The following is a 16,454-nucleotide window of genomic DNA, read 5'->3' on the forward strand; positions in this document are numbered from 1 at the left end:
AAGTTCACATTCAGTTATAGAGTTTTGATTTATTTACATATCAAGCCGTCTGAACATTAAAGTTTAAAAAATAAAAAAAGACACACATTCCCAAAGTTTGTACACATAGTGCAGATTAACATGTATTGCGTACAGGACATCTCTACATTGCATTAGGGTATTTATTGTATCGTTGGGCTGGAAGAGAGGTCTGCTCCGGCCTGGCATGAGCAAGCAGATCGGAGCAAAGAATAAAATAAAGTTATTACTAACATTTCCAGTAATTGCAAGTAAAACACTGGGATGATGTTCCGGCTTTTGAGGACCTGACAGTTCACCTGGAGGGCTTCGGTTTTTGTTTATTTCAAGTATCATCAGAGTCCTAGAGGAAGGCTTTTATCTCCAAGTTCGCCGGGTTCGATTAACAGCTGACATCATATTCCAAAGAGCAAGAATGTCTGCTAAAAGATACAACATGGAAAACTGAAGAAAAAAATACATGGCTTTTTAATGCAGAAAATCCACAAATGTTCCTACTTGTCGATTACAACGAGACGTGATATTTGTGAGGCCTACTGAGCGACTGCGGTGACGAGGGATTTGTGTGTTTGAGTGATTACATTTACTCTCTACGGTGTGGTCTCAAAAGAGTTTACATTCAAGAAGCTAATACATGAAGGCTGTCTCATCACAATCAAAGTATTTGGGACTATCTAACAGGCATTTTACAGATTAGGAGCATTCCGAGGGTTAAGATCTTAACGGGCTCGTTTTATGAAGCAGCCTTTCTTTAGATCTTTAAAACTAGAATTATATTGTTCGACTTGTCCATATTTAGTTGTCTCTCATTAGAGCTTTTTTTTTTTTGCACCAATCATAACTGTCAGAAACATCCAGGCTGCCTTACCCCTGGCTAGTTTTATGCATCTTTTCTCAGGGATAAGTTTAAAGTTGTCTTTGTGGTTAAGTGGTCATACCGGTGGCATGGGAGCGAGTGAATCAAGGATTCTGGGTCACTGAATTTGATGTTCCTGTCTGAGGTTTGATGCTAAAATGGTGCAAAACGTCTGTTGGTTAATTCCTAAATCTCAATTCGACAAACACAAAAGTACAAAGTGAGGAGTGAATCCGATTCCTGTTGATGCACTGAATGTCACACACAGTGTCTGTAACTTCGTGCCTACTCACGTGTAGTGGTCACAGTAGTTACAAGAAATCTTGGCATCTTTGAAAAAAAAAAAAAAAAAGGCTAAACTAAACGGAACAGGACCAAAAGCAAAGAGGTGATATTATGAACAGGCTGTCGGACAGTCTCTTTCAGCACTGGACAATCCAAAGCAAATCCTTTGAAAGATGCTGCAAAGCATTCTGGACCGTCTCATGATATGTGTACATAAATGTGTACATAAACTGTGTACATAAATCCTCATCCTCTCCGCTCGGTTGCCCAGACAACAGAGACAGCGATGGCTTCTTAGCTCTGCAGCACAGAACGAACTTCATTTCCCATGATCACCGTCTGCCTTGCATATCCTTGAGGAGAACAGTTTCAGTATCCAGCCAGTGTTTGTAGGAGTGTGTGTGTGTGTGTGTGTGTGTGTGTGTGTGTGTGTGTGTGAGCAGTTCTCAGGCAGTGTACTGTGAGTGAAGCGTGTGTGTGTGTGTGTGTGTGTGTGTGTGTGTGACTATTCGTGCGGTCAAGGGTTCATCTACTTCTCATCTTCATCCCCTTCGCTCATGCTGCTTATAGAGGCAGACGCTCCTTTAGGGGAGGTCGGGGGCGATGGCCGTGCATTGTGCCAGCGGGCGGGGGGAGACGGGGGTGAGGGAGAGCGCAGGGGGGACAGTTCGCGAGGAGGGCTGTTGCAGGGCGACTCTCGGGGGGACAGAGCGTAGGACAGCATTCGTCCACTGCGCTCCTGAAACACCTGTTTCTGTGGAAGGAGATTGAGCGTCATCAGCAAGAACTTCATTGACAAAAACACACTTTTTATTTCAAACGTCAGTCACTGACGTTACTTTCTGATATTTCAGGAACAAACTGATAATATCCAACTTCTACAATCTACAGATGATGTTGAAAAAGTTACTCACCCAAGTCCCATCAGGTCCAAAAAGTTCTAAGAAGTTGCCGATAAACTCTCTGGATTTCTCTTCCCACTTCTGAATGAGGTCGTGACTCTTCTCCTCCACGCGGTAAACGAAGTGTTTGCTCTTCTCCTCGACTGTGCGAACCTTCTCCTTCATCCGGTCCACTTGGTTCTGCAGACGGTACTTCTTCTCCTGAGGGGGATTAAATAAAAAAAAAAAAAAACACATCCCTGACGAACCAGAACCTCTGTCTTTATTCCTTGACTCGTAAAAATCTGTAGGGGAGTGCAAGCCGTTTTCAACAATTCCAGTTAAAGACACAATGTATTTCATTATTAATCAAACCAAATAAAATGGGTATCAGTCGAAAATAAATTGTCCACATCTGGTTTATATATATATATATATATATATATATATATATAATTATCCATGAAAGTAGAGCCTGTTTCTTTAAGGTCCCCCCGTCCCCTCCGAATAACCTTTCTCCTCTGATTGAATATAAGTTAGTCTAATTCAAATCTTCAGCTAGATTCCTTTTCCAAAATCATATAAAGCACTAAACCAAAACGGTGCAGAACTGATCATGCTCTTACGTTGATGTAGCTGACGTTCAGCTCCTTGGCCGTGTAGCCACGTTGGAGGTTGCGCCGGGCATAGACGTCATAGTCTCTGACGATTCTGGTAATTAAGTCAGATGTCGAGATTCCCTCTGTCCGTTGTGTGGGCACAAACATCCCTGAAGCGCATGCATAAAAAGGCATAGGAATTAGAAAACTGCCCGAGAGGGAATACACTAAGCTGTTTTCTCCTCCTGGCATCACACACTGACCTGCCTCCTTGATGTGTTTATAGACGTCCTCACTTCCCGCTGAGGAGTATGGGATATCGTCGTGAGCCACAAAATCGATCTGAGGAACAATCAAAGGTCACGTACAGTATGGCGGAAAACACTGCACTGAGATAAAAAATTGTTAAACAAAATAAAAACATAATAACATACAGCAGGTTAGAGTTTGCAAAAAAAACAAAAAAAACATTTACAACAGTTTGGTAATAAACAAATGTGTCAAAAAGCCCTTGGGGAGTGTCTTACACACACACACACACACACACACACACACACACACACACACACACACACACCTTGTGTGTCTCTAGGAACTCGGGTGTGAGAGTCCAGGGCGCGTCTCTCAAAATCTCGTCGACATAGCGGCAGTGTCTCAGTGCTTCATAGCGCTCAATCTCCGTCATGACGGTGAAACCCTTGTATTTATGGGTCAGCTCATCACTGCACACTGTTCCAAGCACAAACACAGAAATCACTATCAGACAAATCCGTATGAGTTATTCTCAGCAGTGTGAATGTGTGTCAGTCCTACCTCCTACTATGAGGTAGGTGTTGGGGAAGAGGTTCTTGGCCTGCATGAGAGCACGAGCGTGTCCAGAGTGGAACAGGTCAAAGATGCCATCTGCGTAGACTCTGACCGGCCGGTCCACTGAAAACACACGGCAACACAACAACATATGTATCAGGACCAACTGTTGTGCCAACATAGGAGAGTAATGGTGCTGAGCTTCCATATCACATATTGAAATACCAGATTCTCTCTTAAAGTCATGCCGATTTATATGTCCTAGGTAGAATAACACCTAACGACACATGTGCTACGTGGTTTGGAATAGCAGTATAAAGCCACAGACATGAAAGAATGAGCTGCAGTGTAATTTGTTGTGCTTAAGTGGTGAGAATTATTGATTAGTTTCAGTTAAATTAGCAGAAACCAGTTGACACAGATAGCCTGGAGCTGGGTCAGTTGCCCACTTTGATTTATTGGTAATCCAGACTTATTGCTCTGTAGGCTACGCTAATGACACGTAACATTCAATAGTATGTTGTTGGTCGAGGCACTTTCTGGTGTAACTCACACACATATATTCCTAGAGAGATAATTATACTGTTCAGGCCTGATGCAATATATCAAACCCTGGTAATAATACTGTTGTGATATGTACTAGGACTTTGCTTATATTTGGCGGACCCTGCCACCTTTCTCGCTTAAAACAGTGTTCTGGGGACTTTATTTTATTCAGCTATTGAAAAAACAAACATTTCTGAGTTTGTATTGATAAATCATTATTATTGTCTGAGTTTGAATTTCTTCTCCAAAACTACATAGTGCCCCTTTAATATTGTGACACTTGGAAAATATGTGGCACTTTCCTTCTATACGTGACTGTGGAGACAAGTAGTTTGGTGTTGCTTGGAATGGTAAATAAATGATTAAAAAACAAATATTGCCAAATCAATGGCCCAAGAGGCAGTTATTGTTCAAATAACCTAATGATTTATTGTAAAATATGAAAAAAATTCCAGTGTCTCAAGTGTTTTTCATGTGTAATTTTTCTGTAAAGGCTGTGGACAGAAAAATGGACGTTTCCATAGAATGACCCATTGATAGTCGTATTTGTGGTGATCGTGATACTGTATGAGTAGCAACAGTAGTAGAGATTGTGGTAGTAGAAGTGGCTTCAGAGGTACTAGCAGTCGAAGCAGTGGCAGCTGCACTTGCAGTAGTTGTAGTGCAGCATGTAATGGTAGACAGAGTAGCATTAATGTACATGTGCATGTAGCATCAGTAGGAAAGTGTAGTATGGTAGTAGTGATACTACTAGAGTAGCAACTGTAGTAGCAGTAGCAACAGTACCGGTAATAGTTGAAGTAATCTCAAATATAGTAGTATGTATGCATATGTATGGTATGTAATTGTAGAAAAACTAGCAGCAGTGTTAGCAGAGGTGAAGTGTATCAGTAGTAGTAGTGTAGTGTGTAGTAGTGGTGTATGTATGAGTGAATAATAGAAGTGCTAACTGTGGTATTAGCAGTAGCTTTAGAGGTAGAAGAAGAGGTAGCACCTGCACTGGCAGTAGTTGTAGTGCAGTAATAGTACTAGTAGGGCTGAGCAATATATACGATATACATCATTATATCATGAAATGGCATAAGTGTTGTCTTTTCCTGGTTTTAAAAGCTGCACTGCAGTGAGGTGATGTCATTTTCTAAACTTACCAGACTGTCCTACTTATTCTAATACATGTCTTTACTCACTAAGTCACTATATCCCCATTTCTGATGATTACTGATCAGAATCAGATGTCAAAATATCAAGGTATATATCGTATGTTGCGCTACGGCCTAAAAATATTGTGATATTATTTTAAGGTCATGCTGCCCAGCCCTAAGTACTAGTATAAGGAGTAAATGTAGTTAGAGACAGGAGGGATTGAGGAATAAACATGACAGGTGGAAGAAGGAGAAGGTGGAGGAAATGTATCAGAGAAGGAAACCGAGCAGGAGGAGGTCTACCGTACCTGGTGTGCCTCTGCGGGCCTGAGCGATGCTGAGTTTCTCATGAGGGGCGCGACAATCACAACTGGTCTCCCTGGCAAAGATGGCGGGCTCTGTCAAAGTCTAAGACGGAGAGGAGGAGAAAGAGGCGGTTATAGATAAAATACAGCACAGACGTCTTATTCTGGAGGATGAGTGCACATGAACGTCTAAAACACCTACACACCCCGAAGCACAGCTACCCATCCCTTCAGCTGTACACAATATGTCTCCCTTTTCCATACTCATTACTTTTACAGTAACCTCCATTAAGTTATTGACCACGGCCGACGCCTGCCTGCTCCATATTGGGCCGATGGATTGAGAGGCAGACGGAGCTGCACTCAGCGTTATTGATCACTCTGTGTGCTTGAGCAGACTTCTGTGTGCAGCCTATCTGTGTGTTAACATGTGGCAGAAAACAAGGTCAAAGCTATTGATCTCCTGTCAGGAATTTACTAGAAAACCATTTTTAAATATCTAAATGTAAATGAAGCAGATACAGAGAGAACAGAAGACAATGAGACGAGGGAACAAAGACGGATAAAGGATGATACTTGTTGAAGCTACATCAAGGTTAAAGTGTTGCAGTGTGAGCCTGCCTGAAAATTTGTCTTTGTATGCCATCTGTTGACCGCGGGGAATACTCGCTGAATCTCATTCACACCAATAAAACAGAATCAGAGTCGGCAGCGAGCAGAAAGCTGTGGGGGTGTGAGAGGAGGATGAAAAAATGGAAACAGATTCAGTCTCTGTGGACCAAACTGGCAAACTGACGTCAACACATCCTCTAGGAACAGCAACAAGATCAGAGCCTGGCATGACAACACGGTCCACGGACACAGGACTACTCTTTCAAGAGAAAGTAACATCAGTGATGGCTATAAATTAATTTGGGATGTAGAGCGGTCTTTCAGGAGTTCCTGACATTATACTTAATACCCATACACCTTTTTGATGAAGCCTGCCAATAAGAAAACATTAACATCCGGGAGGTGCTGTGCAGCTCCTTCAACCCTTAGTTTAAATACTTACTTAATCACCATGATACTTCATGACTTCGTCCATTCATAGCCCAATAACATACAAAATATAAAATATTTTTACAAGATCAGTTTGTGTTAAAGGGAAGGATTATCAACATTATGGCTTTTAATAATGTCATGAGAAAATAGAAAATATTTCAAAGGTAAAACACTGGTTGGTTTTTAAATTAATAACTAATATTTTGAATGTGTGGAATCCCCAAAAAATGAGGAAGTGCCAACAAAACACTACAGGTAAAAGATCTGTAGAATTTGGCGCTATGAAACAACCCAGTCACCAAAACTCGTATTACATTTTTACAAAATAAAGCTTCGACTTATGGCTCGATCTTCATTTTAATCATTCACATTACAAAAACACACAAATCATTCCCGAGTATAAAGATGCTTATGTCACAACACGCTCCATGCTCAGCTGTAGGCAATGAATTGCTGTTTCATTTTTACTGTATTATATTAATCACTGCAGATTTAGAGATGAGGTCTGGAAACAGGCTGTTTATTGTGGACAAGTGGATTTTAATTGTCATGCATGCACAGAGTTGGCAAGCAATGGATTACATGTGATCAGGATTACAAAAAAGGTAACTAGTCAATCCAGATTACAATTGAAAAAATGTATAACTGGATTGTAGTTACACTGTCAGGGATTACTTGACCTTGGCCAGTAATGTTTTTGTACTGGTAATTGAATTTCACCACTTGTAAACACTGAATAGGTTTGTTAATGATTAATGATTAATTGATTCATCTCTGTTAAGAATTTAACCAATTAAATATGTATTAACTGACAATTAGCGATGGGCACAAATACATCAAAAAGTATCTTACTACAAATGACATATACTTGCTTATCAAACATAAAATGAAATGAAATACCCTTGTAATTCAAAACATACAAAAATACTTTATATACAGACTAATATTAATACATTTTAGCCTTAGTAGCCACAAAATGGGCTCGATTTCGTTGAGCTAGTTGTTGAGCTAGTTAATGCTCCGCTTTTAAAATGAAGTCCTCATTTCGTAATTCTTTTTGATTTAGATTTAGTTTTTAAGTACTTGATGTGTTCGTTGAACTCCTGATGTAGCCTACTGTACCTGTCTATACCTCAGAAAGTGACGTTTTTAATTACAGCACCCAATGGCCACACACAGTAACTTACAATCACATTATAATGCATTAAAAAAGTGATTATAATGTCTTTTAAAATGATTACAATGTATCTCAACTATGAGAATTTGAATACATTATTCTTGCAAAAATAATGGGCAACCAGCAATTATGAAGTACTGGTGCTTGACCTAATAAGTCATTATAAAATACTTTATAGTGTGTGGTTATTCTTATAAAGCATTTTGAATGGTGCATTATAAAACATTAAAGGTATGTTTATAATGCATTATAGACATTGGTGTCATAATGAGTTATGATTATTGTTATAAACCTTTATGAATATTCATAAGTGCTTATAACTACGATTATACAACGCTATAGGTGCATTATAATGCATTATATGTTAGTATGCTCATAATGTATCATAGACATGGGCATCATTGAAAGTGTTACCTCCAACATATTTCATATATTATTAATGATGAACCAATAATTGATTATTAAAGGCAGTCCACTATCATTTAAGGAATCTCTAATGCTGAATATGCTAAATGTTTTCAGATGTTGACTGACCCAACCCTGCATGCAGCTGACTGTCAAAAGTAACATTTGAACACAACTGTTTCCATTAGAGAGCAACAGAAACACAAAAAAAAGCAGCAGAGAGGCTGAGGGAGCATCCTCGTCCCCCATGATTCCTTGGGCACGGTAAAACAGAACAGGGGGGAGGGGGTTTCTTCCTTTTAAACACTTAGCACATAGCAGATGGTGAAGCTTCAAACTCACTGACATGGGGCACACGGGCCTATCAGGGCAGGCGGTCAGTAAAGCCCTCTCTGGCACAGGCAAAGAACATCTGGCATAAGTCGGATTAAAGCCGAAAAAGAGAGAAACACGAGGATGGGAGATGGCACGGGAGCACAACGGCAGCGAGGACGAGACGAGGAGGCAAAGATGGACCGCTTGGAGGAGGGAGGAAGGAGACACAGTGCCGCAGTGTCCCCTCAGCAGGACTCTCCTGCTGTGTTGTCCACTGTGTGAACCTCACATCCTTCATTCAAACATGTCCACTCAGCAGTCTGAGCAGCGCCTCCTATGCTATAGAGGATCTGTTTCGTAACAGGGAAGAAAGCAGGAGCCTTTGTCTTCCTCTCTCGCTCCCTGCCACAACACACACACACACACACACACACACAGCAACACAGACGAGAAAACACACGCTAAAAGCACCCTACCGTCCGAGGATGGGGGCAGGTGTGTTCAAGCTCCTCCATGATTCCCAAAGACTCATGGGATGTGGCTGTGGTCCCTCTGTAATGTGACTCAGCAGCATCAGTGAGGCGATGATGCCTCTCTCCTCCTCTCCTCTCCTCTCCTCTCCTCACCACTCAGTCTCTTTCTCCTTCCCTTCCCTCTGTTCCCCCCGCCCACTCTCTGCTCTGTCTGTCCTCCCCTCTCCTCCTCCTCCTCCCCCCCTCCTCCACCTCCACCTCTCTGATCCCCTGCTGCAGAGAGGAGGAGGCAGCAAGGAGGCCTCACTCTGTAGCAATTTCCTGGCACCACAAAAGGGATGAACTCTCTGCTCTTAAGTGGAGGTTGCAATTGTATTCGGTTTGATTTGACTTTGGGATATTTTTGCTCAGCACTGATTCAACCTATAGAGCAGGGTTGACCAGAGTGGGTTCACTTTGGGCAGCCATTATATGCACATACAGTCAAAGTTAAGGGAAGTTGGGATCCTGCATTTTTATAATAACATTTAATTTAAGGTGAGACTTCTAGTTGAAAACATTCACTACTCAAATAATCAACAGAACGTGAAGAAATAACAGTTTTGACCTTATGACATCTATGTTGTGTGTTGCAGAGATATCTACTGAGGTTAGCATGCTAACCAGCTAGCCTGAGCCTATCTTGGTCCAAAGCTCACAGCTAATTGAGCTAACTAGCTAACAGCAGCAACAGTTAGCAGTTACTCTCGTAACATGCTGCTTCCTATTTCTTTAGTGTGCATTCAAAAGGTGGCCAAATCTGTCATATTAACCTTTAAATTGAATTAAATAGGCGTCCACTTTTGGTCCGTGTACTGCCAGTAAATTTCAGTTTTGGCCCTCCAACGCAGAAATGAGCCACACAACACGAGGAAAAAAGATAAACATTTGTTTGAGTGAGATGACCCTGTCAGATTTTTGTGAGCTGCGAGTGAGTCCTCGCTTCTATAAACGATCTTCGCTCGCAGAGCCGACGAGCTCTCGCCATGGCGACGGGAAAGAGGAGAGAGCTCCAAGAGAAGGACCAATCAGAGAGGAGCTCCGGCGGTCCAGCAGTATGAGCGGTGAGGATTGGTGGAGTGGCCCATAGCGCCATCAGTGAGATGATACTGAGTATCACCACATTTGTTTACAGTTGAACTGAGAGCGTCTGTGAATAAAGGGTTTATTTATTTATTATTCTATAAGGTTTGGACAGTCTGCAACGGATCTGATATGGAAAAATATTAAAGGTTAGCTTCAACGCCTTGTGAAAATTAACTTTAATTTCTGTTGCTAATTAGTTTGGAGTATTAATTCTCAGTATTCGGCGTGTTAGATGTCTCTCTGTTTGATCCAGTTGCAGATACATAGCTGTCTCTGTAGCTCACAGTCACACCCAATCATGAAAAGTCTGATCTCTCTGTCACACCAAACTGTATTTGATATTTGGCACAAAAATGAAAATGTGGTGTTAGCTTTGCTTCAGGCTACACAAACTACTCCTCCCTTTTCTTTTCCCCACTATATGATACTTAGATAACTTTCCGCTGTAGGGTCAATAAAAAACACAGCGACTGAAGTGTCGTAATGTAGGATTTAGGAAAAACATAACTTACCTGTCTTGGTCCTCTCCTGCTACAAAGAGGCGCAACAGCTGCGCAGCAGGGGTGCGCTCTGACGCGTCGCTGCTTCACCATGGCGTCCAAATCCAAACGGTTATGTAAAGTAAAAACAATGATGTGTTTAACACTTACTCCTCTTGTCTGCTTTGTTGTTTAGTCTGAGGCAGGAGTTTGTGTTTGCTCCTGCACAGCGGGCAAGTGCAGCAGAGCGACAACAGCCCGTCTGTCTGTCTGTCTGTCTGTCTGTCAGGTCCCATCAGCTGCTCACCCCTGATGAGCTGCGACAACTGTGGGCCACGGCCCATTTAGCAGACATTACAGCAGACCATACTGCTGTACATTGATGAACCTGCTCCTACTGTAGCCTACTGCTGTGGAGGATCTTCATACAATCTGCAAATTGTAGCCTCGTTTTTTTAAAAGGTGAACAATGTGTCAAAAATGATAAAAGACTTTTATAGACTATAGGGACAACAAATTTACACACGCATATAATGCTTTTATCCAGTTGACACAGATGAAGTCACCAATATGATAATGTGCCTGTAATCCCACTGTACTGTAGACCAATAGGATCATGCTAATATATAGTTGTCACAGTGATGTTTGGTTTAAAAGCCTAAATCAGCTCTGGGGATGAAGGACAAACCACGCTTTGTGTTTCCATTGTTGGACGCACTGTAGTGTCTCTGTGGCCCCAATCTGGGACAGGAACCCATTGTGCCCTACTAGTCTCCATGGAAACGAGCTTCATCGGGATACTGTAGCCTACACACAGGCACAGGCACTGACTTTTAAAAAAGAGGGAGACCAGTGGTGTAATGCTGTAACATGACAATCCAAACTTTAGGATCAGGTTATACTGGTGAAAAAATAACTGCCTTATAAGAAAAGTTGCACTGTCCTGCAGAAAAAATGGAAAAAATATTCATGAGCCACTTTTTTTGTAAAATAAAGTTTCAATGTATACTTTATTTGGTATATTTTGTACCGTATGTAACCTATGGAGCCAGAAGGAAAGCATGGGAGACCATATTTTGTTATGTTACCTGCAGGCCAAATACTCACTTGTTGAAATCACCTTTTAGACAGTGGTTAAAATGCCTGACAAGTTTGCTATATGTGGAATAATTGCAAAAAAGGGAAACCCCAAAGACTTAATGGAATACCTGAAACGTTATTCGATGAAGAAACCAATCACTATGTACTAACTTATTCTTTTTATTCAATTTTTTCACCTTTGTTTCATTGTTAGAGTATACATTTTAAGAATACATATATTCCTTTCTGACTGTGTTTTCATGACCTTTTTTGGGTCATTTTTGTCAGATAAACTTAATGAATTAAAAACTTCTCCTACTGTAGAAACACTGAACTTGTTGTGGTCCTGAGTCTGTGGCGTCTGCATCCCTGTTTCATTGAACAACACCGCCACCATGTGGACAGGAGTGGAAACAACGCTTCACTCTCATTGGCTGACAGCGCTGCGATGTCACTTCCTGCATATGACATTCCCCGGGAAGACGATTTGGCGCGGACTGCCCTGTTATTGTACTGACCTGCCGCCGCCGCGTTGTGCAGCTGTCAGTGAGCAACCGTTTTACAGGAAAAAGTTAAAGTTATGGCTCCGGTATCAAACCCAGACAAAGACACGGACTGTCCGGACGGCGGTGAGTGCTTTTTTTCCTCGTCGCCTGCTAGCTTAGTTTAGAGGTCTCGCGCAGGGTAACCGAAGAAGTTGGCTAACATGTCAGTTAGCTTTCACTAACGTTAGCTTTCGACAACAAGGAGCACGCTTAGGCTATTAATACTTTATATTTATTGAAAATGCTTTAAAAACCTAAGCCAACAATTTGCCATGCGAGTCTGGTATTGTTAAGAGAAAATAACAGACATAGCGTAACGGTGTTAGCGAACTACAGTGTGCTGCTATTGATGTCTGTTTTTTTTTAACGTACATTGTCTCAACCGCAACTGTCTTGTAAGATAGTCATGAACTAGCTAATCCTCCTCTCGATTACAGACATGGTAACCATAACCTAAGCTACAAAGTAGTAGAAGTTAGGGTCAAACAATGTTGTGCGCCTGCGCTCCTCAAATGTGACATGAGTGGTGTATTTGTTGGGATAAACATCTGAAAACCAAACTGTCACGATCCTACCTGCCGCTGCGTCGTCATGTCGATGTGTCCTTCTCCTCAGACGATGGAGGTGATGCCTGCGGTCTGGCAAAGTCTCGCTCCCGACGAGAGAAGAGGGAGAAGACGGGGAGGAAGTCAGCACTGGAGCAGCTCAAGAAAGCCAAGATGGGGGAGAAGATCAAATATGAGGTTCAATGAAATTTTGTGCATTTCCTAACCCTAACCCTGCCTATTTTAGTTTATTCCCTATTATTGAACATTGGAAAAACAATTTGTGTCTGTGTTTAGTCAGAAATTCTTGTTTTATGTGTTATGGTCAACCACCGTTTATGTTCTCCAGGTGGAAGAGTTCACGAGTGTGTATGAGGAGGTGGACGAGCATCAGTACTCGAAGATGGTTCGAGACAGACAGGAGGATGACTGGATTGTTGATGATGGTGAGTCTCAGTCTCCTGTGCCCACCGTGGGAATGTGTGTGATGAGGAAGTCTGACGAGGAAAGTTTCTCCTCTCTTCTCTTCCCTCAGATGGAACAGGATATGTGGAGGACGGAAGAGAAATCTTTGACGATGACTTGGATGATGACGTAGTTGAAAAAAGCAAAGGTAACCATTCATACACTATTATGTTACACAACAATGTAAGTGTATCTTGAGGTTGAGTGTGGGGAAATGTGTAGTAAATAGTTTTGTACAAGGAGTGAATTTATTTTTATTTGCAGGTAAGGCTGGTGCTAAAGGAGCAGACTCCAAGAAAAATGTGAAGAAATCTGTTGTAGCCAAGCCCAACACCATTAAGAGCCTCTTCATGAACAGTAATGTCAAAAGACCTGCCGAGGTATGTTTCTGCAGACATCATGTCCTTGACTGTCCCCTGTGCAGATCCTGACTTAAAATAAAAGAGATGCTTTACACTTTTTCTAACACTTGCATTGACCGTAAGAATAATTTTGTTTCCTGCAGAAAGACGTGGACCTGTCCAAAGATGACCTGTTAGGAGATATCTTACAGGACCTGCACTCTGTGGTTGGTCCCATATCTTTTAGACAGTGCATTGCTCATAGCCAACTTCTCCACCTCTTTATTGCCCATACTTAATCTGATATGTTGTGATAATTGCCTTTAACATCTGGCTCTCCTGTTTTCTCAGAAACCGAATCTTCTGACTCCTCCACCAGTGGTCACTCTGAAGAAAAAGAAGTCTCTTGGATCACCTTTGAACCCCTTTTCCATCAAACCTCAGATGCCAAAGGTATCCTATGGCATATCATAACTATCTATCACAATCTTGAAAATTAAATGATCATATTTATGATTATACCCATTTGTAAAGCATGTCCTTGGTCAGATTATACATTTTGAATTCAATAATTTTAAGATATTGTATGTCACTTCTGTAATACCAGGAGTCACCCTCCACTATGGGAACGAAGGCCAAAGTTATCAGGCCGCCGCCTTCTGACCCAACACCCAGGCCATCAGCCCGCCCTACTTCCTCCTCAACTGCTCCTCCTGTAGAGAAGCATAAGGTAAAAGTGGAGGAGCCAGAAGAAGAGGAAGGTAAGAAAGACGGATACATCAGTCCTGGCTTTTTGCGCTTCTTGTTCCTTCTAGCACCTTACCTTTTATGACAATATGTTTCTCAGCGAATGATGCCATGGCTTTTGATGGGGTGGACTTCGATGAGCCGATGGAGGTTGGACTCGAGGAGGAGAAGCCTGCAATGAAAGATGAAGCTGAACCTAAAGCAGCAGCTGAGGTGGCTGTTAAAGTGGAGGCCAAAGCAGAGCCCCAGGACCCTGTCTTATTGTAAGTACATTTTTGCCTTTCCCCCCTATTTTCTTTTTTCTGGCTCAATCCTAAAATGGTGTACATACGTTATATAACTGAGCTCTAAGGTAAACAGTTTAAAAACAAGTTCAGTTAGCATTTTCTCTCCTTCCTTTCCTTTTCCAGGTCCAGCAGGATTGGGAGCTCTTGGGGACAAGAGGAGGAGGGTGGAGCTAGTGAGGCTCAAGCAGAGATACAGGTCGACTCCAGCAAACTTCCTCTAGTGGAGGGGCCAGATGGGGAGCAGGTTTTCCGCTTCTATTGGTTGGATGCCTTTGAGGAACCCTACAGCCAACCAGGTAAGACATATTCACATCTGGAGGGAATATATAGTTGATTATATCAGGAAATTCCTAAGTGTTTACTTACTTGAACTTAACTGTGGCCTAGGTGTGGTGTACTTGTTTGGAAAGGTGTGGATCGAGTCTGCAAAGTCTTACGTCAGCTGCTGTGTTACTGTCAAGAACATTGAGCGGACCATGTACTTCCTGCCTCGCGAATATGTAAGTGTTCCTGCTCGTTTCACATTAGTGTAACTATGATCGTGTCAGGACAGTTTGTCAGTTTTCTTCCCTTTTACTATGTTTTTGTAATGGTTCTCTCAGCAGTAATATATGCACACAAGATAGCGACACCTTCCCTTAAATTGTTTTTTTATTTTAATAATTCTTTCAATTGTTTCGTTGTGTTTTCATGAACAGAAAGTGAACACCAAGACCGGAGAGGTTTCGGACACTCCTGTAGGCATGATGGATGTCTACCAGGAATTTAACGACCTCTCTGAAAAGTTCAAGATCATGAAGTTCAAGTCCAAGGTTGGTCCTAAACTCGGTTATGTGACTTGTAGCATGAATGTAAGTGTGACATGTTTGTAACTTGTGTTTATTTTGTGTTTCTCTATGCAGAAAGTGGAGAAGAACTACGCTTTTGAAATTCCTGATGTGCCCAGTCAGTGCGAGTACCTGGAAGTCAGATATTCTGTGAGTAGACATGCACACATACACCCTATGTAGCTGTTATTTACTTTATTATTATTTTATCACCTCTTCATCTGTGTGGTTAAATGTTTTATTTGCAGGCTGAATTCCCTGCTTTGCCTTCAGACCTGAAGGGGGCGACATTTTCCCACATTTTTGGAACCAACACTTCCAGTCTGGAGCACTTCCTCCTCAACAGGAAGATCAGAGGGCCGTGTTGGCTTGACATCAAGACACCACGTAAGAAGGATTGTGTTATTAAGGCTGTATAATTTTTAAAACTGATTTAACACCCTGGGTTTAACTTGATTTGTATTTCAGAGATTCTGATATTTAGAAGCCCATACTATAATTATTTTGATTTTGTAAATTCACATGTACCTTCTGTGTCTGTGTCAGAGCTGATTGGCCAGCCGGTCAGCTGGTGTAAGGTGGAGGCTCTGTCCCTGAGGAGTGACCTGGTCACTGTGGTCAAAGACCTGTCACCTCCACCCATCACCGTCATGTCCATCAGCCTCAAGACTGTCCAGAACCCCAAGACGCACCACAACGAGGTCAGAACATTACCAGCTGTACACACAATCAAATATACAGTTTCCTGTTTTAAGCAGTAAATGTATAGGACACTGATAAAATGATTTTTTAAAATTATTATAGCAGTGTTGTTCAGACTGAAATACTCTGTAGGCAAGGGCCTGATCATGTCATTGTTCCTCTGCAGATTGTGTCCCTGGCTGCACTCGTCCATTATCAGTTCCATATGGACAAAGCTCCACCTCAACCTCCATACCAGACCCATTTTTGTGGCAAGTCATTGATCTTTTAACTTAAATGTTTTCATTGCAATTTTTGAATACAAAGAAATATATGGGAAAATAAAAGTCAGACAGAATGCTTGAATGGCAATAGTTTAGGAAATGTTCTGATTTTCTTTTTTGTCTTTGCAGTTGTCAGTAAACCGTCCGACTGTATTTTCCCCTATGACTTCAAAGACGCAGTGAGGAAGAAGGTGG

The 16,454-nt window shown here is 41.8% G+C and overlaps 2 protein-coding genes across 6 annotated transcripts in view; one reads left to right on the forward strand and one right to left on the reverse strand.

The window, feature by feature from the left end:
• Window positions 1-9: 9 nt before the first annotated feature.
• On the reverse strand, window positions 10-12,743 carry pcyt1ba (phosphate cytidylyltransferase 1B, choline a). Of its 3 annotated transcripts, none has more exons than XM_084340250.1 (9): window positions 12,658-12,743; window positions 10,491-10,559; window positions 5,443-5,542; window positions 3,453-3,569; window positions 3,217-3,368; window positions 2,903-2,981; window positions 2,667-2,809; window positions 2,074-2,262; window positions 10-1,907 (listed from the first exon to the last, which is right to left on the reverse strand). In XM_084340250.1, exons 1-9 carry the CDS (start codon window positions 12,673-12,675, stop codon window positions 1,689-1,691), a joined length of 1,086 nt encoding a protein of 361 aa, XP_084196376.1. In that variant the 5' UTR covers window positions 12,676-12,743; the 3' UTR covers window positions 10-1,688. The 3 variants fall into 3 exon arrangements, with proteins under 3 accessions (XP_084196376.1, XP_084196375.1, XP_084196374.1); XM_084340249.1 differs by having other exon boundaries at window positions 10-1,913; XM_084340248.1 differs by lacking the exons at window positions 10,491-10,559; window positions 12,658-12,743 and adding an exon at window positions 8,857-9,035 and having other exon boundaries at window positions 10-1,913; window positions 2,667-2,981.
• pola1 (polymerase (DNA directed), alpha 1) overlaps window positions 11,862-16,454 on the forward strand; it is a 59,568-nt gene continuing 54,975 nt past the window's right edge. The window contains exons 1-17 of one of the 3 annotated variants that reach the window (XM_084340243.1): window positions 11,862-12,166; window positions 12,698-12,825; window positions 12,977-13,073; window positions 13,163-13,240; window positions 13,357-13,472; window positions 13,598-13,660; window positions 13,785-13,886; window positions 14,041-14,194; window positions 14,281-14,443; window positions 14,591-14,763; window positions 14,855-14,967; window positions 15,166-15,279; window positions 15,370-15,444; window positions 15,543-15,681; window positions 15,841-15,995; window positions 16,163-16,247; window positions 16,389-16,450. In XM_084340243.1, the coding sequence (XP_084196369.1) occupies window positions 12,118-12,166; window positions 12,698-12,825; window positions 12,977-13,073; window positions 13,163-13,240; window positions 13,357-13,472; window positions 13,598-13,660; window positions 13,785-13,886; window positions 14,041-14,194; window positions 14,281-14,443; window positions 14,591-14,763; window positions 14,855-14,967; window positions 15,166-15,279; window positions 15,370-15,444; window positions 15,543-15,681; window positions 15,841-15,995; window positions 16,163-16,247; window positions 16,389-16,450 (1,866 nt within the window). In that variant the 5' untranslated portion in view covers window positions 11,862-12,117. The remainder of the gene's footprint in view (window positions 12,167-12,697; window positions 12,826-12,976; window positions 13,074-13,162; window positions 13,241-13,356; window positions 13,473-13,597; window positions 13,661-13,784; window positions 13,887-14,040; window positions 14,195-14,280; window positions 14,444-14,590; window positions 14,764-14,854; window positions 14,968-15,165; window positions 15,280-15,369; window positions 15,445-15,542; window positions 15,682-15,840; window positions 15,996-16,162; window positions 16,248-16,388; window positions 16,451-16,454) is intronic. The other 2 variants (XM_084340245.1, XM_084340244.1) reach the window with 2 other exon arrangements.

The sequence above is a fragment of the Pagrus pagrus genome (assembly GCF_965226575.1).
Source record: "Pagrus pagrus genome assembly, chromosome: 20".
NCBI classification, from domain to species: Eukaryota; Metazoa; Chordata; class Actinopteri; order Spariformes; family Sparidae; genus Pagrus; species Pagrus pagrus.

Bases quoted from the DNA above. Each gene is read 5' to 3' on its own strand.
- pcyt1ba (XM_084340248.1), bottom strand. From the start codon at position 8,895: ATGGAGGAGCTTGAACACACCTGCCCCCATCCTCGGACG. The intron at 3,369-3,452 runs GTAGGACTGACA...TGCTTGGAACAG, and splicing joins CACCTACCTCATAGTAGGAG to TGTGCAGTGATGAGCTGACC. The intron at 2,263-2,666 runs GTAAGAGCATGA...AATCCCCCTCAG, and splicing joins TGAACGTCAGCTACATCAAC to GAGAAGAAGTACCGTCTGCA.